General features: G+C 33.7%; 1 protein-coding gene and 1 long non-coding RNA gene across 3 annotated transcripts; one reads left to right on the top strand and one right to left on the bottom strand.

Moving 5' to 3' along the window:
* Positions 1-1,996: 1,996 nt before the first annotated feature.
* On the bottom strand, positions 1,997-12,199 carry LOC148598235 (beta-1,3-glucan-binding protein-like). 2 transcript variants are annotated; one of them, XM_088561723.1, is made up of 12 exons: positions 12,033-12,199; positions 11,317-11,397; positions 10,328-10,444; positions 8,575-8,693; positions 8,219-8,293; positions 6,552-6,618; positions 5,538-5,708; positions 4,435-4,512; positions 4,115-4,232; positions 3,175-3,243; positions 2,620-2,746; positions 1,997-2,222 (listed from the first exon to the last, which is right to left on the bottom strand). In XM_088561723.1, exons 1-12 carry the CDS (start codon positions 12,139-12,141, stop codon positions 2,028-2,030), a joined length of 1,326 nt encoding a protein of 441 aa, XP_088417849.1. In that variant the 5' UTR covers positions 12,142-12,199; the 3' UTR covers positions 1,997-2,027. The 2 variants fall into 2 exon arrangements, with proteins under 2 accessions (XP_088417849.1, XP_088417850.1); XM_088561724.1 differs by lacking the exons at positions 10,328-10,444; positions 11,317-11,397; positions 12,033-12,199 and adding an exon at positions 9,062-9,172.
* Positions 12,200-15,966: 3,767 nt separating this feature from the next.
* Positions 15,967-17,565, top strand: LOC148598234 (uncharacterized). The gene is made up of 3 exons (XR_015918377.1): positions 15,967-16,150; positions 16,365-16,482; positions 17,439-17,565. It is a non-coding gene; the product is annotated as an uncharacterized LOC148598234 (long non-coding RNA).
* Positions 17,566-19,008: the final 1,443 nt, after the last annotated feature.

Here is a 19,008-nt window from a genome sequence, read left to right as displayed (position 1 = left end):
ATTAACCTTGTTTTATTTTTTTATTTATTTATTTTGTAGAGATATACTAATATATATGTCAATCGTTTAGACTCATTCTTCCTTTTATCTAAATCGTGTTTTCGCTTTGCTATGACTAAGTTATTATTTCAAGACTACTTTATCTGTAGCTACCCATTATAATAATATCATGTCGAAGAATTGTCTATTTATAACCTATCAGTTAATACTATCATTTTAACAAAGATTATTGTTCATTGGGTAAATACTTTTACAATGTGCAGTTTACTTTTCTAGTGCAAATGCAATATGTTCATTTTACCTGCCTTAAATTCAGAACAATCACAATCATTGTTCTCGAATGTTACACTTTAAGTCGTTACATTTTTACCTGCGTCATCATCGGCGAGAGCAAGTATAGAACCCGTTAAACTTCGTCCGCCCGTATGCAGGATCTGATCCACTTTGAAAAGGTGGGTTGTTCCTTAGATAAAACTGGGTGCTAGGACATTATTGCCATTTTTACACATGAAAATGACAATTTCCCTAATAAAAAGAGATCAACCACCTTCTGCCCTCTTCCCGATCCGCCACTGCGCATGTCCGTTATTCTTTAACGCTTAGATGTCACCTTAGATATGCAATCGGTAACTCAATAATTATTGAACAGTATTATTTATTTAATTTTTTATCTTTTTTATGTTCATATTGATAATGTACTTTTCCTAAAATGAGCACATTTAATTGCATATTAAAGACGGTTAAGTTATCTTATTCAAATCTGTTAAATGACACAAATATGACTCTTAAAAAGATATGCATGTTTTTATATGCAGAACAAATTTTTATGTGTCATATGTTTGAATGCCAAATGTACCAATAACCGGCATAACCTTTGGTTACAGTATATATTGTTTAGGCATAAATCTTTTTTTATAGATTTAAATTGATCGTTCTACATTGTTTTTTGGTTTTTTTTTTCTATTTTGAAAACCGCGTTGTAGTCAAATCGGTCAGAATGCACGTAATGACTCTATTAATCAACTGCCTATGATAAAAGTTTTTCTGTGCATATGACCTGACTTAAATTCAGAACAATGATATGAAATGTTCTGAATGTTGTTTCCTACATGCATTTGACAATGGTGGTGTAACAATGAAACAAACTTTCCATCCTATTTGTACTTATCATTTGGAATAAAAATCCTACAACCTATCAAAAAAGAAACTTCACGAGTTGTCGTTGTAGAAATACACTGTTCCTTTCATATAGTGACGATATGCAATCCTGTGATTAAGAAAGTTGATATCGGACAGCAACAAAAGTATATATGAAGTCACATTTCAAACTGAAATCAGTCCATCTATTTTGGAGTCGAGATAATTATGACAAAGTTGGGATGGACGGGTGGATACGGTTATTTTTACATATTACCATTCACTGTTTGTAAAAGAAAGATGGAAATAAGATGCATGTATTTGGTAATAATTATAACTTGTAAAAGAACGAAGTTGAATATGCAGATATACTTACTAATCTTCATTTTCCCCTCCTGTCTCTTTTTCCTAGACATATTGATGGTTCTTGTCACTTCCTGGTAATAACACAAAAAATCTTAACCCTTTTCTTTGAAAAACAAATAGGAAATAATATTATTTATAAGGAATATCTGTAATGTAATGTTTGCATTATGTCATTACTGCCATTTCATGTATATGCACTTCTCAGGCCATATTTAAAAAAAAACTGTATTTTGTAGTAGTCAAATGGTCAATTTACTTTTATATGAAACATAAACTATGTAACAAAAAATTATGGTTATCAAAATTTTAAACCCAATACTGGTTCACGTGACCTCACCACAAAACATGAAAGACATATTGCTATATGTTTTGTTATTGTTTTTTTCATGTTTTGTTGGGTTTTTGTTCGTTTTGTTGTTGTTGGGTGGTGGTGGTGGCACATAGCTTTGAACAGTTGTACTTTTTTTGTAACTTCAAATAACAAAAAAAACTCTTCATTTTACATCAATTTTATTTGCTTTGTATTATGCTTGTACTAATTCCACATAATCTATTTGCATTGCAACTTCTTCTCCGTGCCATGTTGGAAGCCATTGGTTTCTACCTTCCCAGAATTCCCTCATTTTGTGACCGGAAGATGACCAAGGTCGGTGGTGGTCATAATGATAGGATGAGGGGAAGAATCCACCTCCAACAGCTATATTGAGAATCAGATGGAACTAAAAATAGAAATATTGTTCATTACACAAAAGTCTGAAATCTCACAATTGCATGTAGTATCATTCTAATTTCCAAAGGAAATTCAATGTTTTTCGCTAAATTCAAATTTAATTTATGTTTTGTATGTGACTGACAAAAACTTTTGCCATATATTGGGAACTAATTCAGTGATCCTTAGAAATTAGGTATTAGACTGAAGTGGCATTGTTTGCCATGTTTAATAAAATATGAAATTTGAGAACGATGTCCAACTATACTTTTTGCGTGGGCATGTTTTTTATCTTTAAAAATAACATGCCAAATTTACATGAAAAAAATGTAATATAAAAAAATAGCTAAAAAATACAGATCACTGATATATTGACACTTTCTATGATGTTTACACAAAAGACTTACTGGTTGATCAAAAGGAGCGTTCTTTCCGCCATGAGACCAAATGTTATGACCATGAAACCCGCCCCAGCTCCAGAATCCTTGTGATGGGGTATGTATGTTCATAATTTCATGTCCGTCTACCGTTGTTCTACAATTATTTGGAAAAAGCATTAAAATACATGTACTATTCCATCGCAGATATGCGCCAGAACATTTGGTCATTAAAGTGTCCTTTCGTCTTAATATTACGTTTTAGTTTTTTTATTTATTTATTTATTTATTTTTTTTTTTTTTTTTTTTTTTTTTTTTTTGGTAGACGTGTCATCTTCCTGTCACCGTGAATTTTATTACTTTTGGTGTCGGGGCCTTTCAGAGCTTATTTAAAGGCTTGTTTACATTTGCTGATATTATTTTGGTGGTCTCCGAATGTATTTACTTTTTTGTATTTAGGTTGTACGCTGGTGTGTGTGTTTCGCATTTAGTTAAACAATTCGTCAAATGATACAAAATTATATCAATCAATCATTATTGAAAAAAAGATACGAACGTTCATATGTAAATGCAAGAATAATTTACCTTATATGGTCAGCAGTCCATTCAAGTTTGTAAGTGTGCCATCCATGCCAATCACCAGAGTGGGCATCTCTATAAATAAATACAATTTCAATGTTGTATTACTTAGTCTAAAAATCTACGCATTTCTGCTCTACTCTCACTGTTCAAGCATTTACAAAAACAATTCATAAGATTGGAAAAAATAACATATTACCGCCACGAATGACAAATGAAAACATAAAAATCGACATGGCCATGATTAAGTCTTGTCCTATCTATTAATTTATAAAACAAAAACTGAAATTTGAAATATTTATTCCTTCAATTCTTTTCAGAGGCGTTTCGGATTGTTATTGTCCGTCCGCCTCGGAAAAGTACGGTAAGTGTGAATTGTAATTTCTGCGTACCCATCCCTAGCCTGTAATTGCAATCATCCCAACCTTGGAAAGCCTTTTTTAAAATACTTCCCTAATGATAATAGTGTGAAATTCCGTGTGATGCATAATGGATACGAGGAGGGACTTACGCACCATAGCATTCATAACAGCCAATTACAACATAAAATATATATTCAAACATTGATTCTACAGGACATTAAATAAAAGCATAGAAGTTTCTTCCAATAAACTATAACCGCGTTATGTTAAGAGACTGGCCATTAAAAAAAAACAGGCCCAGATCTTTCATATACATAGCACAAGATAAATTGTACTTTATTCATTATCATTTCAGCAAATTACAAAACAACATTCATGAGTTTGTGACCTCAAAAGAATTAAAAGGTTTTGGAAACCAAATTTAGCACGTGACACTCACTGCCTTGGTTTTCCATGGACACCCGCTTAAATGTTTCTTCGGGGAAGATTGACGTCAATTCGGGCTCATATTAGACTCTTCCTCCACTAAATTGATGTGTATCACCTTTTTACATGCTTTTAAAATATCACCAAAATGAATCTACCTCTCTCCGTGTGTCTTTGCGTAGGCGTTGTGACCTGAGTCAGGACCCCAGTGAAGAGTTGATGATACCTCACCAACTCCATGATCATTTCCGCTTCCTGATACTGCTTTTACATTACCTTAAACAATTTTAATAAATGTTACTTAGTTATCGACTTTCTGTCAATTATATGGTGTTTGACTATTTTCTATTTCGTTCAGCTATCTTTCTTATTACTTTTTGCTAGCGAAGGATTTCGACTATGCGCCACAAATGTACAAAAGTTTCAAAAACTAATGGGAATTGCTTTAACTAAGTTCATGATCGTCGAAATTACTTACCACGTGATTCCATCATATCTATTTCACCAGAACGAGGCCATCCGCCATAATGGTAATCTCTTGGCAACATCCATATTGCTGAGAAAATATAATATATGTATATAGATTAGTGTTTCTGTTCCAAAGCAATATTATATCTACATTTGTTCTTGTGTTTGTCATGATCAACATGAAGTTGAGCGCGTTGTCCTAGAAGGATTGATATCAGACAACAACCAAACTACAATAATTAATAAACGAGAATGGATATAGTGAATATGTCAGAGAAAATACAACCCCATCGTGATAAAAAAAAATGGCAGTTCAATACCACCCATTGGTCTTCAATGAACAACGAGGAAACTCTCACACAACAGCGAAGACTGTAGAGATAATAAACACGGAGGCCAGAAATTTATGTTTTGGAACAAGCGCAAAAAGGCGTAAAAGGTACTTTGCCGTGATCACAACTCACCCTTTTCTTTTAAATCTGGCCACCGTGGACAAAATAATTCACAATTAAACACACCTAAAAATCAGTTCAAAAAGGTCTTAGCCTTGTTACAACGGAAATAAAGAAACTGAATATAACTTACACAAATGTACAAACTAAAGACTACTAGCAGTTAACTGACATGCCAGCTCCAGACTAAAAATATTATGTTCTCATCGTACAAAATGTATGTAATATCAATCCAAGTTTCCCATGGGAGGACGAAAACCACGTTACATCAGCATGAATACAAAATCTATATATTTAAAATCTGCAAATCAATCTATCCAGTGGAAGCTGAGATTTTTCTGACGGAAATTTTCCTCATCATTCCATGTAGTGATAAAAGGCAAATTCCCACGAAAAAGAATGTTGATATCGGACAGCAACAAAAATCGCTTACAAGGTATGCCTTATCTTTAGAAGGTCATATACCAAAGTTCAGAGGGAGCCAAAATTTTTGTAACAAAACTTTGCATGGACGTCCATTGTACGGACGGACAAGATAATTCTAATACACTGCTCACACGTCGAGTGTGGTAAATCATTTATAATATACTCAATTGCATCTAGTTCTTGAAATACATCACTTATGGTCTCATCTGACTTACTTAGCACGTGTACATCTTACCTGGCCACAACCAATCTCCTTTCGGAATCATCGCCCTCACCGTTACTGTTCCGTATGTTATAACAGCGTGTGTTGTTACTTTACCAGACATGATTGGGTTCAATATGTTCCCGTTCACTGCAGATCTGTCACAGCCATAGTTTGATCCCATGGTGCAGTATCCGTACATATCTATTTCGAGAGGACAATATGTAAGAGACAACAAATGTTTCTATGCTTCAACTCTGTTAACCGACAGATATATCCTCTGCAAGCCTTGTGACTTATCTATATCACTCCAGGAGCTTTTTTGCAATCGCCTGCACAAAGAGCATATTCGCTTTTCAAGTTAGCGGAGTGATACGTATTGAACTGGGTAGCGGTTATGGGTCGCGGAGGAAATTTACTCATTAGCTATAACTGTTTAAGGGTATAAAAGATGTGAGCACTACATAGTTGTTATCAGCGGTCGGAAGCTGTTTCCTTTATTTTATATCAAGTAACATGGAAATTGAGTACTATATTTTAGAGTGCTGATGTTGAAAACCTTTGGTAAAGCTAATCTGCATATACATGTACCTCTAAGCAAAGGATTGCAACCTGATCCATTACAAATTACACATGGTTTTAAGAAAGTATGGAAGTTTTAATTTATTAGTATTGTTGTGTATAATATAATTTTCTTTATAATATGAAGAAGGCCTTAAGTGCGAGCGAATCATTTAAGACTCTCTTTTAAATAAAATAGATTTCTTGTCATTATGGCTTAATTCATAATAGCCAACGATGATTTCGTCTGTGGCAGCCAGAAACGGATATTCCAAATATTTTTATTTTTATCGGTCAAACAGTTTATGAATCTTTGAAAAATGCCTTGTTTACTTCTTGAATGTGTGTTTAGATAAAATTTGAAAGCTTCGATAAAAAGAGATGTAACGTTTTGATTTGACGAAATCTTCTCGAGTGGTCAATATGATAAATTTTTATGATATTACATTATTAAAAAAAAATAAAAATTCTTCAATACTAATATACCGTTCAGGTTAAGTCGTCCATGATACAGTCTGTTGGAATCAAAATCTTTATGGTCAACTGTCAATGTCTACAAAGTAAACAGTTGAACCTAGATGAATTACATGTTTATACATCACTCTTTGTGAGTAGTATGCCCATATTGTATATGTTTTATAATTTATTGCTAAACCCTATCAACCCTCGGCCAATGGCCTTTGTGATGATGAAGGAGACATGGATTGATACAGCATGTAGGCAAAGTTTCACATGTATTATTCGGTATATTTCACACTGGCGCTTGTTCCGTATAAAATAAAAAAAATAATAAGTACTCCCTCTGTAAGGGAATACTTGTTTTTTTTTAATTTTTTATATGAAACAAGTGCCTGTGATATATCATATATATATATATTAAAATATACCTTTTAGTGTATATGTATTATAAGTGATTGTTTAAACCCTAGATCGTTAGCCTTATATCATACCCCTAAGCTGATATCGCCAATGCCCTATGTTACAACTATACTCGAAGCACACTTGATGTATTATTATTATTATTGAATATATGATATATATTGTACATGATATGTCATAATCTGTATCTCATGAGGTATCAACCCTCGATTTACATGTATAACACACATTGGACCGGCTGCCTTTGGGTTATATTTGAGTCTTAGGTTGATGCGGCATGTGATACATATTTTAGCATGCAATATTCAAAATATATCACTCTGTTTGAAAATTTGATATTTTTTTCATTTAAGAACGGGCATTTTAAAAAATATGCAAGTTCCAGCATTTCATGTATATTGAATAGGTTGATTCAAATGTGTAACGACAGAACAATTCATTTAATTTTGATTAGCAGTGGCTTATCGTACTTCTACAATCAAGACAATTTAAAAGTACTTCTGTTTATAAGGACTTGTGCATGACAAAAATATGCAGGGACTTTATTGCCTTATCTGATCATGAGTATTCATACATCAGAACCTCTAGAAATACATGTAACCATCAAAGTATATGTGAAAATTGCCTTTTTAAGGTACTCACAGGTCAAATTTAATTGAATTGCTCTGTTGAAAAATTGCGGGAAATGTTTCCCGCATTTTGCACTGTATACGCAACCCAAACAAATCTACCTTACAGATTCTTCATGATGAATTTAAATAACTTTTTTAGATATATTCAATGTATTGGCAAAAATACAAAACTGATCAAAATCATGTGTCACCCATTGCCTGAGTATTTTAAAGAATTCTACACACCTTTAAATGCCTCACATAGGGAAATAAAAAAAAAACAAAAAATTCCACTACTGAAAACGACAAGTTTCATAATGATGTTTTATAACATTATTCGCGTTTTGATGTTGAATGCGTATGATCGTTTTCATAATTTTTAATTTATCTTATACAATAATTCATGAACGTCATCAAAGTAGCAAAATTAATTAGAAAAGGTCGATGTTCGATTTTTTTAACTGAATTATGAACTTATGCTTGAATAATTTTTTACGGCCGTATTCGTAATTTCGGATCCTCCCAAACCTAGCTTTGAATGAAGATGAATAATTCTGAATACGCATAAAAAAAAACGATCAGTTTCATGGATCCCATTTAAAGGCTATTGGTTTAGAAAAAAGGGAAACGACAAAGCACATGGATTTGAAAAAAAATACTCACTGGGCGTAGAAACAGTTTCCCATCTCTAGTATATATGTTAGCAGCTTCTGGCGTATAAAACTGAAATTCTCCATTCTAAATAAATGAAACAGATACATGCTTTATTGATGATTGTATATGAACGTAAAACAAATGACCAAACTCTTAAAATTCGCAACGATGTTGTTATTGATTCTTTTGTAGTTAAATTATATTCATATTCAAGGAAAACAAGTTTATTCTATACATTTGTTCCTGTTTCTGTTTCTGTTTTGTCCCCCCCCTTTTTCTTGAAACCCCTTTTTTAAAATTTCTGTAATCGCTGCTGGCGTTTGATGTGAATAATAAGAATCACTGCTTGTTCAAGTACAACTTACACCTCCACCCCAAGCTGTACAATCAATCTTATAATTGGCTTTGTTGAATGAATTGTAGTCGTCTCTGAATACAACGGCTCGTTTCATGCTTCTGGCCGGTCTTTCGTACGGCCTCGTTTCTGCAAAGCATAATTAAAACTTATTTGTTTATTTTTCTTTAAACAGATATTCTTCTTTGTGTTGAAGTGACCGCTGATTTACCGACTATAACGCAATAGCATGTAAATGCTTCCCCACCGGTATATTCGCGCTGCAATGGAAGAAGGAGGTTTAGCGCAAATATCCATTTTGCCAGATTTGCTTCGGACTTGACTTGACTATGGATCGGATTACTGTTCGCTAATCCATCCGTGTGAGACTCGTATGGGTATTCAAGGACGTTAAAAACCTCCTTAGTAGTGTTCGGTAATTTGTTGTTACCCTTATTTGTTTTAAACACGTCCCTGTCTTGCTGTGAAATAAACGGTCATAAATGATTAATATGTACCGGAGATTACATGTACCGCCTGTACCATGTGGAGCCTAACCTGAACCAAATACCTTTGTTACAAACTTCTTTTTGTTCCCCTTGATAATTTAACTTGTAAAGATTGCACTTGTTCTAGACCTGTCTAATAGATAATATTCGTCTCGCAGATACAATGTAAATCGTTCAAACAACTGGGTCACATACTTCAATTACCGACTGGTACATGTAGAATTACACAAAAAAGCCTCTGTATATATTTTTCTTGACGTTACTTTCAACATGTGAAGTAGTGTCTAAAAGGTAGGGTTAAATCTAGGAGAGACCAAGATATTCAGGATGAGTTATAAATTTTGGATTATTAAAAAAACGCTATAAACAGAAAAAAAGTAGGAATCTTTTTCTACTTCGTCACGCCTTAATTTAGTGTACAGATTTGATAAGTTACAATGTAAAGAATCGAGCATTCAGTTAATAAAAGTATTTTAAATACTTTCACATAGGAAGATCATTAAGGTGGCAAAAAAAAAAACTAAAAAAAAATGAAAATCATTGGTACAGGCCCTTTTTCGAGAATATAAACTGACTTACGCATGCACTACCGTTTTACGATAGCTCATACACTATATAGCGTGCTCATACGTGTACATGTAAATCAATAAGAGTAATACTGGACCATCATAATTGCGATATTACTTCTAGGTTATATCCCACCTTCAGTGAATTTTTACGTGCAAGTATATCACTCACACCAAATAGAAGAATAGAAGTAACCATTAACATTCTTTCACATGTGTATTTCGTTTTTGTGTGTGTGTGTGTGTGTGTGTGTGTGTGTGTGTGTGTGTGTGTATTTTTGTTGAAATTAGATGTTGTTACCAAGATCCGCTTAGAGCAAACAAATATCTGCCCCTTCCCTAGGATATTAAAACGCCTGGTTTTGAAATCAGTAAGTCTGATGAGTCCCGAAAAAAAATGCGACGACATTTGGTCGGACGGAATAATGGAGCAGCTACTGTATTTTTGTGACAGAACGAAAAAAAACATATGACCAACTTATACAAAACCAGAAATCGACCCATCAAATGAGAGCCGAATGGTGGACGCACGGACGGATATGGTGATTCCAATATACCGTTGATTTGGAATATTATTACTTATTACAGTCAATTAAATCCAAGCAACACGTCGACGTATATGTACATATTCTATACATTAATTAAACGCAAGTCTCCTATAAGTCTTCATAATTTAGACCAAAACATATAGTAGGACATCTCACGGTACCTGAGATCCATTCCGACTGTTCAGTGCCATCATCTCGATATGCAGTAACCCGGTATTTTACGGGTTGTCCTGGTGCAATCTTAATTCCTGGTTCGAAAAACTCCCAATTACCATTAACTGAAATAAAAATTAAAAAAAAAACAAATATAATTAATGTTTCAACATTTTCATATTTTGCGGAATACATGGACTATTGTCAAGCTTTTAAGATTATCTATATATGTTTGTTTGTTGGGGTTTAACGCCCGAGCAGCAATATTTCAGCTATATTCAGGCGATGAACATGAAGTGGATGATAAAATGAACATGAAATGATGATGAAATGAAAAATGGGATGGGACACAAGGATAATGGGGCCGACAAATTATGATTGCCACTGGAAATAGGAAGAGGTGGGTAGGGTCGGGCAATTTAGCCTCCTATGGCGGAGCCCTATGGTTTCTACTCTCGGATAATACCACAGTAGGGTTTTTTTTAACATGCGAGAAACATGGCATCTTTCCCAACACGGTGCAGCACGAGTGCCGAAGAACGCACAGATTTAACGCGTGTGCGGAACTTGTTCCGCGCACGAGTTAAATCTTACTGCGTTCTTGGCATGAGCGGTCATATTTTGGTTATTCACGATAACCAATTGATTGTCCTATTTATTATATAGTTTTTCTCGATTATTCGTTGCTTTTTTCAACATAAATTTCAAATTTTGTGAACGGCGGAGTGACTTCAAAGTTGTGACGTTTTGGCGGGAGAAAGTCCGAGAGTGAAATTACAAAATATATTTCTAAGTGTGAATTATCGAAATTTATTTCACTGAGAACATTCGATAAAACACTGCTATCTACATGCTATATATTAGGCATTTTAATATCCACTCGCTACTTGTCAAAGATTTACTACCCTTTTTATTAAGATCTAGAAAAAGTATGTACAGCTGTTTTATGATTTATAGTCATTATTCAAGTCTGAAGGTATTTATATATTACATGTACCTTGATAGTCAACGTATTTCTCTAATGATATGTCTTCAGATAACTGCACCTCAAAATAAAATCCATTTGTACTCAGTTCATCTAGAAAAAAAAAAACGATATGTGATCATAACGATTTGAATCAAAAGTAATTGAGAGTGTAGTATATAATTTTATTATATCTTACAGAATACAACTGAAGATGCATAGTGTATATATTTCAGGTTTTCAACCAAGCAATTATACTAGTATGCTAAGACCAGTGACTCTGTGTATACAATGGAATTAAATTGTGTGCTTATTCAATGTGTAGAAATCATTTAAATATTTTAATTTAATCATAAATAAGAGTCATATATTTTATAACTCTTATGCGAAAAATACGCATATGTTCAATTTAGTAGTAGCATATTTTCCCCCTTTCTATTCAAGCATTAACAGCGTATCTGGGGAAGTTATTAATTCGTACTTTTCTAAAACCAATCAGGCGCACCGTAGGTCCAAAAGAAGTATAATATATCGCGTTCGATTAGTAGCAACACAATGTAAATTCACGTGCTATTCACGCGCTAGTTTATGAAAACTGACACTGTGTCGGACTGTGCAATAGTAAATTATTATAACATTCGAAGTATTTGCTCATTTACCTTATTCTGCTGATCTTTATACATATAACCGACATAATGTAGAAACATGTGTAATTAGCTACCTGTAGTACATGAACAGACTGTACTTACCCTCTGCAGTGATTTTTACACCATCATCTAGGAATAATACTCTTGTGTTCAAAGCGAACGTTATCTCGGAGACAAAATAAAGTAAAAAGAATTTTAAGACGCTTCTCATTATTAAGAAATGAACTTTTAAATTAAATCACTGACCTCTACTGTCATATTGTCTGATAATAATTTATCAATGATAAGAATTAAGGTCAAGGGTCAAATTGTAGTGTGGTAAGGAATGTTGCGGTGTGAAAAATGAACATTTTGTAGACAATTTTGTAGGCTTTAGTTGAGGTTATCATTTACAAGTACATGTACAAGCAAACTCGCTTTTTCCAATTTTAAAAGTCCTGAGCGTATTAAGAAATGCTTTTTAAAAGGGACATTCCATCAAGGACGATGTGTAGTAGTCTCAGATTTTTGCCCTTATTTTCAAAATAAAGTGGAGGTCCAAAAACATATACACAAACGCGCAAATTGTCCATCACTCCTTTTCAACCACTAATTCAGCACCGAAAATAAACCGAATAAGACATTAGGTGTCAGCCCCTGAAAGAATCGGGCAGAAAGTGGAATAAGGTATAAACAATAAAAAAAACATCATTGTGATAGTGTTATTTGACTAATTTGCACCATCGGAATAGAGAGAAAACGGACAAAATTTCTTATCATGCTGGACAATTGAGTTACAATGTCATTGAATTGCACTAATATTGCTGCTCGAGCGTTAAACTCCAATAAACAACAAATTGCATTGAAAATCATCATTTCAAAGCCAAATAACTCTGTCAAAATCATCTCATTTTTCTAAGATTCTATTGAAAATTTTCTGAGCAAGTCCAATGTTGCAGAGATCAGATATAGTGGTCTTTTCAAATATGGGAAGCACCCTTGAGTGGTATTTCATCGTCAGATCGATGGGGCTTTGTCATGCATGTTCCTGATTTTTCCCATTTTGCTTAATTCTTACAAACACTTACACTTAAATGAATGTTTTAAATGCTGTACAATAATTTGCCAAATCTAAAATTCCCTTAAGCCACCTGATATACCTTTATCGTCGATCCTGCTCGCAAATATGCAAAGTTGATCTAAGCCAGATGGACCCTCCACTTTTTGTTTTTGGAAAATTGAGTTGTTAACTTTGTACACAACTTGGGCAAAACAAATACGTTACTGGATTTGTCCCTGTGTTTGTAATTATAACTTGTATATCTGCGAACATATGTCACCTTATTATTCAACACTGTAGTTGCGTTGTCTACCTGAATGTTTATAAAAAAAAAAATCATGACTTAATAGTACATGTACATGTAAGTAGTTGATCCTGGGACATAGTTAATAAGCCTCCCGAAGTACCATAAACAAAGCAACAATCTTCCTCTTACATGTACATGGTCGTGTCAAAGCATGAGATATAGCCACATCAGGAAATTTCCTATGCCTTATTTGAATATTCGGAATAAATGATTTCAGTACTTGTCAAATCAAATTTATCTCAAACCTGTTAACATCAATCCACTAGCATAGGGACACATATATCTTGAAAGGAAATGTCATTGAGAAAGCGTTGCAGTGAAATTGGATTTAAGTTCAGCTCTGTTGCGATATAATAAAAGATGTCGCAAAAATCTCGGCAATTATTCCGGTTTTAGAAAATTCTCGAAGGTTGATAACTATCCAAGGGCCCGAGGGTATGACCCCTCCAATGAATTGGAAAATAGTGTAAATCAAGTGCGAATTTTAGGTAAATGAAGAAACAATAGATTGACCCCCTACAAGGTAAGGGCTTGAAGGATGGAACAAAAGAAGTGTATACTAAGCATGCTCGTCGACTGCCCCATGGCTAAGTCGAAAGGATCTATCTTAATCGGTGTAAACAATGGAAAACAATTATTGGATTATTATTTTTTGGTCATTAGTTACAGGTTTTACTGTCTACGGAGTTATATTGATTATTATCATATACATGATGAAAAAATCAGATTTATGGAGGTAGACCTGGGATAAGGGACACAACTCTTAAAAATCATTTGAACGTTTCTATTCACTATTTTTCAACAATCTCATGTATGCATCAAAGTAACTTGAACTGATTTCATTCTGTTTCAAATGAAAGCTTGAAAGACTTTAGTGAGATTGAATGCGACACAAACATATCATTGATTCCATGAGTTATGTCCCTTACCCTAGGTCTACCTCCTTAAGTGTTATTGTAGTAGTTATCTCCCTTGATTTCGAATTCAACGACACATTATATATGAATAATAACTCATATCGGTCATACCGAGGGTAATATAAAAAACACATGTTGATAAATATTTACTTCACGTAATAACTTTTTAAAACAAAATATAAAAAATAAATATGTAGGCTTTTGACCCATATATTCCATTTTCCATGAGTCTTCGCTGGAATGCATTTAGTAAAGAACTAACTTGACAATTGCATAAAATATCTTACTTATAACATCCGTTATTGCTTCATATCCATAGGCGCATCCGACAATGCGATGGTCCGCCCCTACACCTTACGGCCAAACTTTTAGTTGATTCAGTATCCTTTTAAGACCAGTAAGACGACCTCTTTTTTTTCGAAATTTATGAATCAACGAATGATATCTGTTAAAAAAGGATCTTGCTCCTTGATTTTGTTTCCTTTTTCTCTCCGGTCATATACAACAAAAGGACCAAGATATACACAACAATTCAGCACTTTTACAAATATGTGGCTTTTTATCATGCTTTTATAGTTAACATCGTGTAAGCAATGTGAATACAACACTTGTAGTGCGACGTAATTCTATATGAACCTCATTCACGTAGTGTCAAAATCGGACGGTATATTTGGACAGTCAACAAATGTTCATTATGATATACACTTTTCATTCTATGGTTTTTCTTTCAATAAAAATATAGAGAAGTACGTGGTGCTCCGCCTAATCTCGTCTCGCGACACTTCACAAATATTACGATTCAAAATGTCGACAAAGCAGGGTCATTCGTAAAAAAATAACAAAACTTCAATAAAAACAATATTTTGGGAGTAAATATGGTATAGCATACGGAAACTGATTCCGTAATCGAACTATGTAGGTATGACATCACCTTAAAACTGGTCAAAAGCAGTTGAAGGGCGGTACTCCGCGGTACCGCTGCATTTCCTAACTCCATTCTGTCTCAATTATCCAAATAAAACAGAGGGGGCTGCAGGGTCAGAGGAAATTCGGCCTAAGAATAACATCGATATAACACAAATACTAAAAATATCTTGTCTGACAGTAGAAGAAACGCTTATCTTATATTAATTGCTGTCATTAATTGCATATAAAGTGTCAAACAAAACACGAGGAAATATGTTTATAGATTGCAATCAATTAGAACTTTGCAAGAGTTATCGTTCTTGGGTTGGTCGATTTAAAAGGGAAAGATCTATAACAAAAATACAGGTCTGCATGCAGAAACGATGAGACCTTTCATTGCAATACTCGATCGGCACTTCCTTGTTTATTTTTGGTTTGTATTTATTTTATTAATGTAGTAAAGTTCCGAAAAAAAACTTGTTGGTGCATCTTTGCTACTTTACAGAAGAGATCAGTTCTAACCTCTCACAAAACTGTCCTAGAACAGTTCTGTGATAGATTTAGAACAGTTCTCGGACAGTTCTAGACCAAGTTCTTCCAATAGTTTTAACAGAGCCAGCTCTACTAGTAAAACTGTTTTCGTCGAGCCGGCTCTGTTAGAACTGTCAGAAGAGCTGGCTCTAGTGGCAGAATTGTCAGAAGTGCTGGCCCTAGAACTGTTTTATGACACTTTTAGAACTGTCCTAGAACCAGCTCTTCTGACTATTCCCCTGAAAGATTAGAATTTACCACATCTGTAGGACTTTCCTGATCCTTACATGGATCGGTACTTAATCTCAGAAGTAGTTTAATTTGTACGTACAATCATACTTGCCACATTGATTTGCGTCACAACGCAATCCTTTCCATGTTTGATCGTGAGATCGTGCTGCAGCTACATATACTATGAGTATAAAAGGCGGAGGTTTAGATTTTGCAGTAAAAAAATGTTTTCGAAACCATTAAGACACAATGAAAGTCTTTGTAATTGTGTTAGTAGCATTCTTTACCGGTAAGTTTACGTAAATGTTCGTGAATATTTGCAAATAAGGTAAATCAAATAACGAAGAAAAACACCCAAAGTGTGTATGGGGGCATCACCCCGGAAAAAATAACATAATTAGAAAATATTTCGAAATAAGTATGTGTGTGTGTGTTTTTTTAGGTCTGAATACATGTTCTCATACATTTTTTGATGTTCCCTGACAATTTTCTTTCCATTGAAGCTGTTTTAGCTGAACCATGCCAAAACGATGACGATTGTCGACAGCATCATGTGACATCGTGGTCATGAAATTCACTGTATCAATCACCAGTGTGATTGCACCTTAAATACTGGAAACAGTAAGTCTATAACGTGTATGTTCCAATAATCGTACATTTTTAAATACGATTTCCTATCTTTGAAATTATTTTTACGGTTCCCAATTTATCGAACTGTTTTAAACATCTATGCAAGATATTACTGGTCCGTTGTGTATTTTCCGAGAAAAAATGTTATCAGTTCTAATTCACTTAAATGATCGATCGATATCTGATTTCTAGCTCTCGGAACGTTTTAACCATGTGAATCGTCATTTTCGATTCATAAAATATAAATTACATTCAAATATTATCGGGTGAACCCGCTTGTTCGTGTTGTCTTATTGGTTGTTTACGTGAAACCCGAACGGTAACTAAGGATTATTAAAGGAGGTAGACCTAGGGTAAGGGATATAATTCTTGAAATCAGTGATATGTTTGTATCATATTCAATTTCACCAAAGCCTTTAAAGCTTTCATTTGAAAAAAGAATGAAATCAGTGCCAGTTACACGAGATTGATGTAAAATGCCGAATACAAAAGTTCCAAAGATTTGTAAGAACTGTGTTCCTCCATAGACATAATCAAATCCTTGTTTTCTATAGAACTTTTATTAAAGCCTTTTTTTTCTATATAAACAGAAACCTTAAAACTATTTTTCAAAGGTTTGGCAATTTTTTGGTAGGATTTTAAAATTATCGTGCAATTAATTCAATCTATTTACAAAAATACAAATTGTCTTTTGTATTTTGAGTATTGTTTTAATAGTTTCTTAAAAATTAGGAATGATATATTGACGAAATAAGACATGAATTTAAATGCTTCTAATGAATTATTTGTATCTAAAGATGTTTGTTCCATTCATTCAAATATCATCGAATGTTGCCACGTTTGTCAAAGGGGTTCCATTTCAGATATGAGGGTTAAACACAAGTTTAATTTTTTCTAAAAAAAAAAAACTTTTAAACTGCACTGTTTTTTTTAATTATCAATTCCAGGTAGTTCCAAGCTCTCCGTTTGCCATCATGATATGTGTCATCCTGGGCAAGAAGTACACTGTATTGATGCCCATTGCCGATGTACATCAGGCGGTCCCCCAAATCGGGGGAATTAAAATCTGGCAACTGATGAATAAAACATGTATTATTTAAAGTTTTACTCTATATACTTTCATAGCAGCCGTCTCCAAATAACGTCTGTGGCAAATACCAACTACCGAACGACAAAAAAAAATAGTTGTATTTACCGTAGCAATTGTTCTTTGCTAACCGTCAGCAGTAATCATTCTGCTTTGAACCTCTGTTATAATGGCTGAATCAGCACTGGTGCATGCTTTTTAAACTTACTTTTCCGAAATTGTTGCTTTATTATTCAATAGTCTAAACGCGTGGTCAAGCTTTAAATTTATAAAAGTTCGAACTGAAAATTTGAGTACATTCACAAAGACTGTCAGAAAATATGGAATTATTAGGCAGTAGTAATTTGTAACAATGAAATATATCTATAATTTGTTACTAATATATAATGTATCCAGTTCGCTACTTTCAGATCGTATCTAAACATTTGTAGACAAGGGGAAGGCTTTCCTATTCAAACTGATATTACGGATGGTAATAGAAATAAAAATAACCCTTAATCACCATTACTTATTTGAGTGCAAATATTTAAATGAATCATACAGTCGGTGAAACATGGTATGGAAAAATCCACAATTTTGAAACTTTAATTTGACTATTTGCACCATCAGAATCAAAGCAAAAGGACAAGATTTTTCATACTATAATGGCGCATTGAGTAACACTTTCTTTGAAATGTACTGAAAATGCACATTTCAAGAGCAGATAACTCTGTCATAAACCTCATTTTTCAAACATTCTATTGAAATATTTCTGAGCATACCAGTGATATAGGGATCAGATAATGGTTTTTTTCAAATAAAAAAAAAACATCCTTGAATAGAATCATATTGACTGATCGCCAGGGGGAGGTGGGGCGTTGACATGCATGTTTCTGATTTTTTTTTCTAATTTTGCCTGATTCTTACAAACACTTACACTTAAGAAGTATTGGTCGTATAATATTGAACGAGAAAAACAATTATGTTCTGTTAGTTGAATATAAAAAGGTAAATAAAAAAAATCACAATCCGAATGGTATTCAAAAGAATGTAACTCAATGAAAACGAGTACATAGGGAATATAGACACAAACAACAAAGAACATGAAATATCCAAATGAAGCATATAAGACAAAAGTAAATGAACAACCCTGACCCCTCTAAATTGCAAGCATACAATAGGTGGACAGTAAGCGTCCTCTACTTTCCTGGAAAAATTCGTCGATTTGCTTATAAATTATTTCACGTCAAGATTAGATGAATGAGGAAAGTAAAATTATGACATATGGGTCGAATAGATTTTCATGGTGCTTAAAACTGCACCAGTTCAAGTTTACTAATAAAACTTTTGTAGTGATGACTTTGTTCTTTTAACAACATTACTCTGTTGTATAAGTATAGCACGTTACAAAAAATCAACGTTCTTTCGCCAAACTAAGGCATGACTTGAAA

This window comes from Perna viridis, chromosome 14 (genome assembly GCF_037379345.1).
Source record: "Perna viridis isolate PV_CMFRI_1.1 ecotype Kerala chromosome 14, ASM3737934v1, whole genome shotgun sequence".
NCBI lineage: Eukaryota > Metazoa > Mollusca > Bivalvia > Mytilida > Mytilidae > Perna > Perna viridis.
This window is presented reverse-complemented; position numbering and strand designations above follow the sequence as displayed.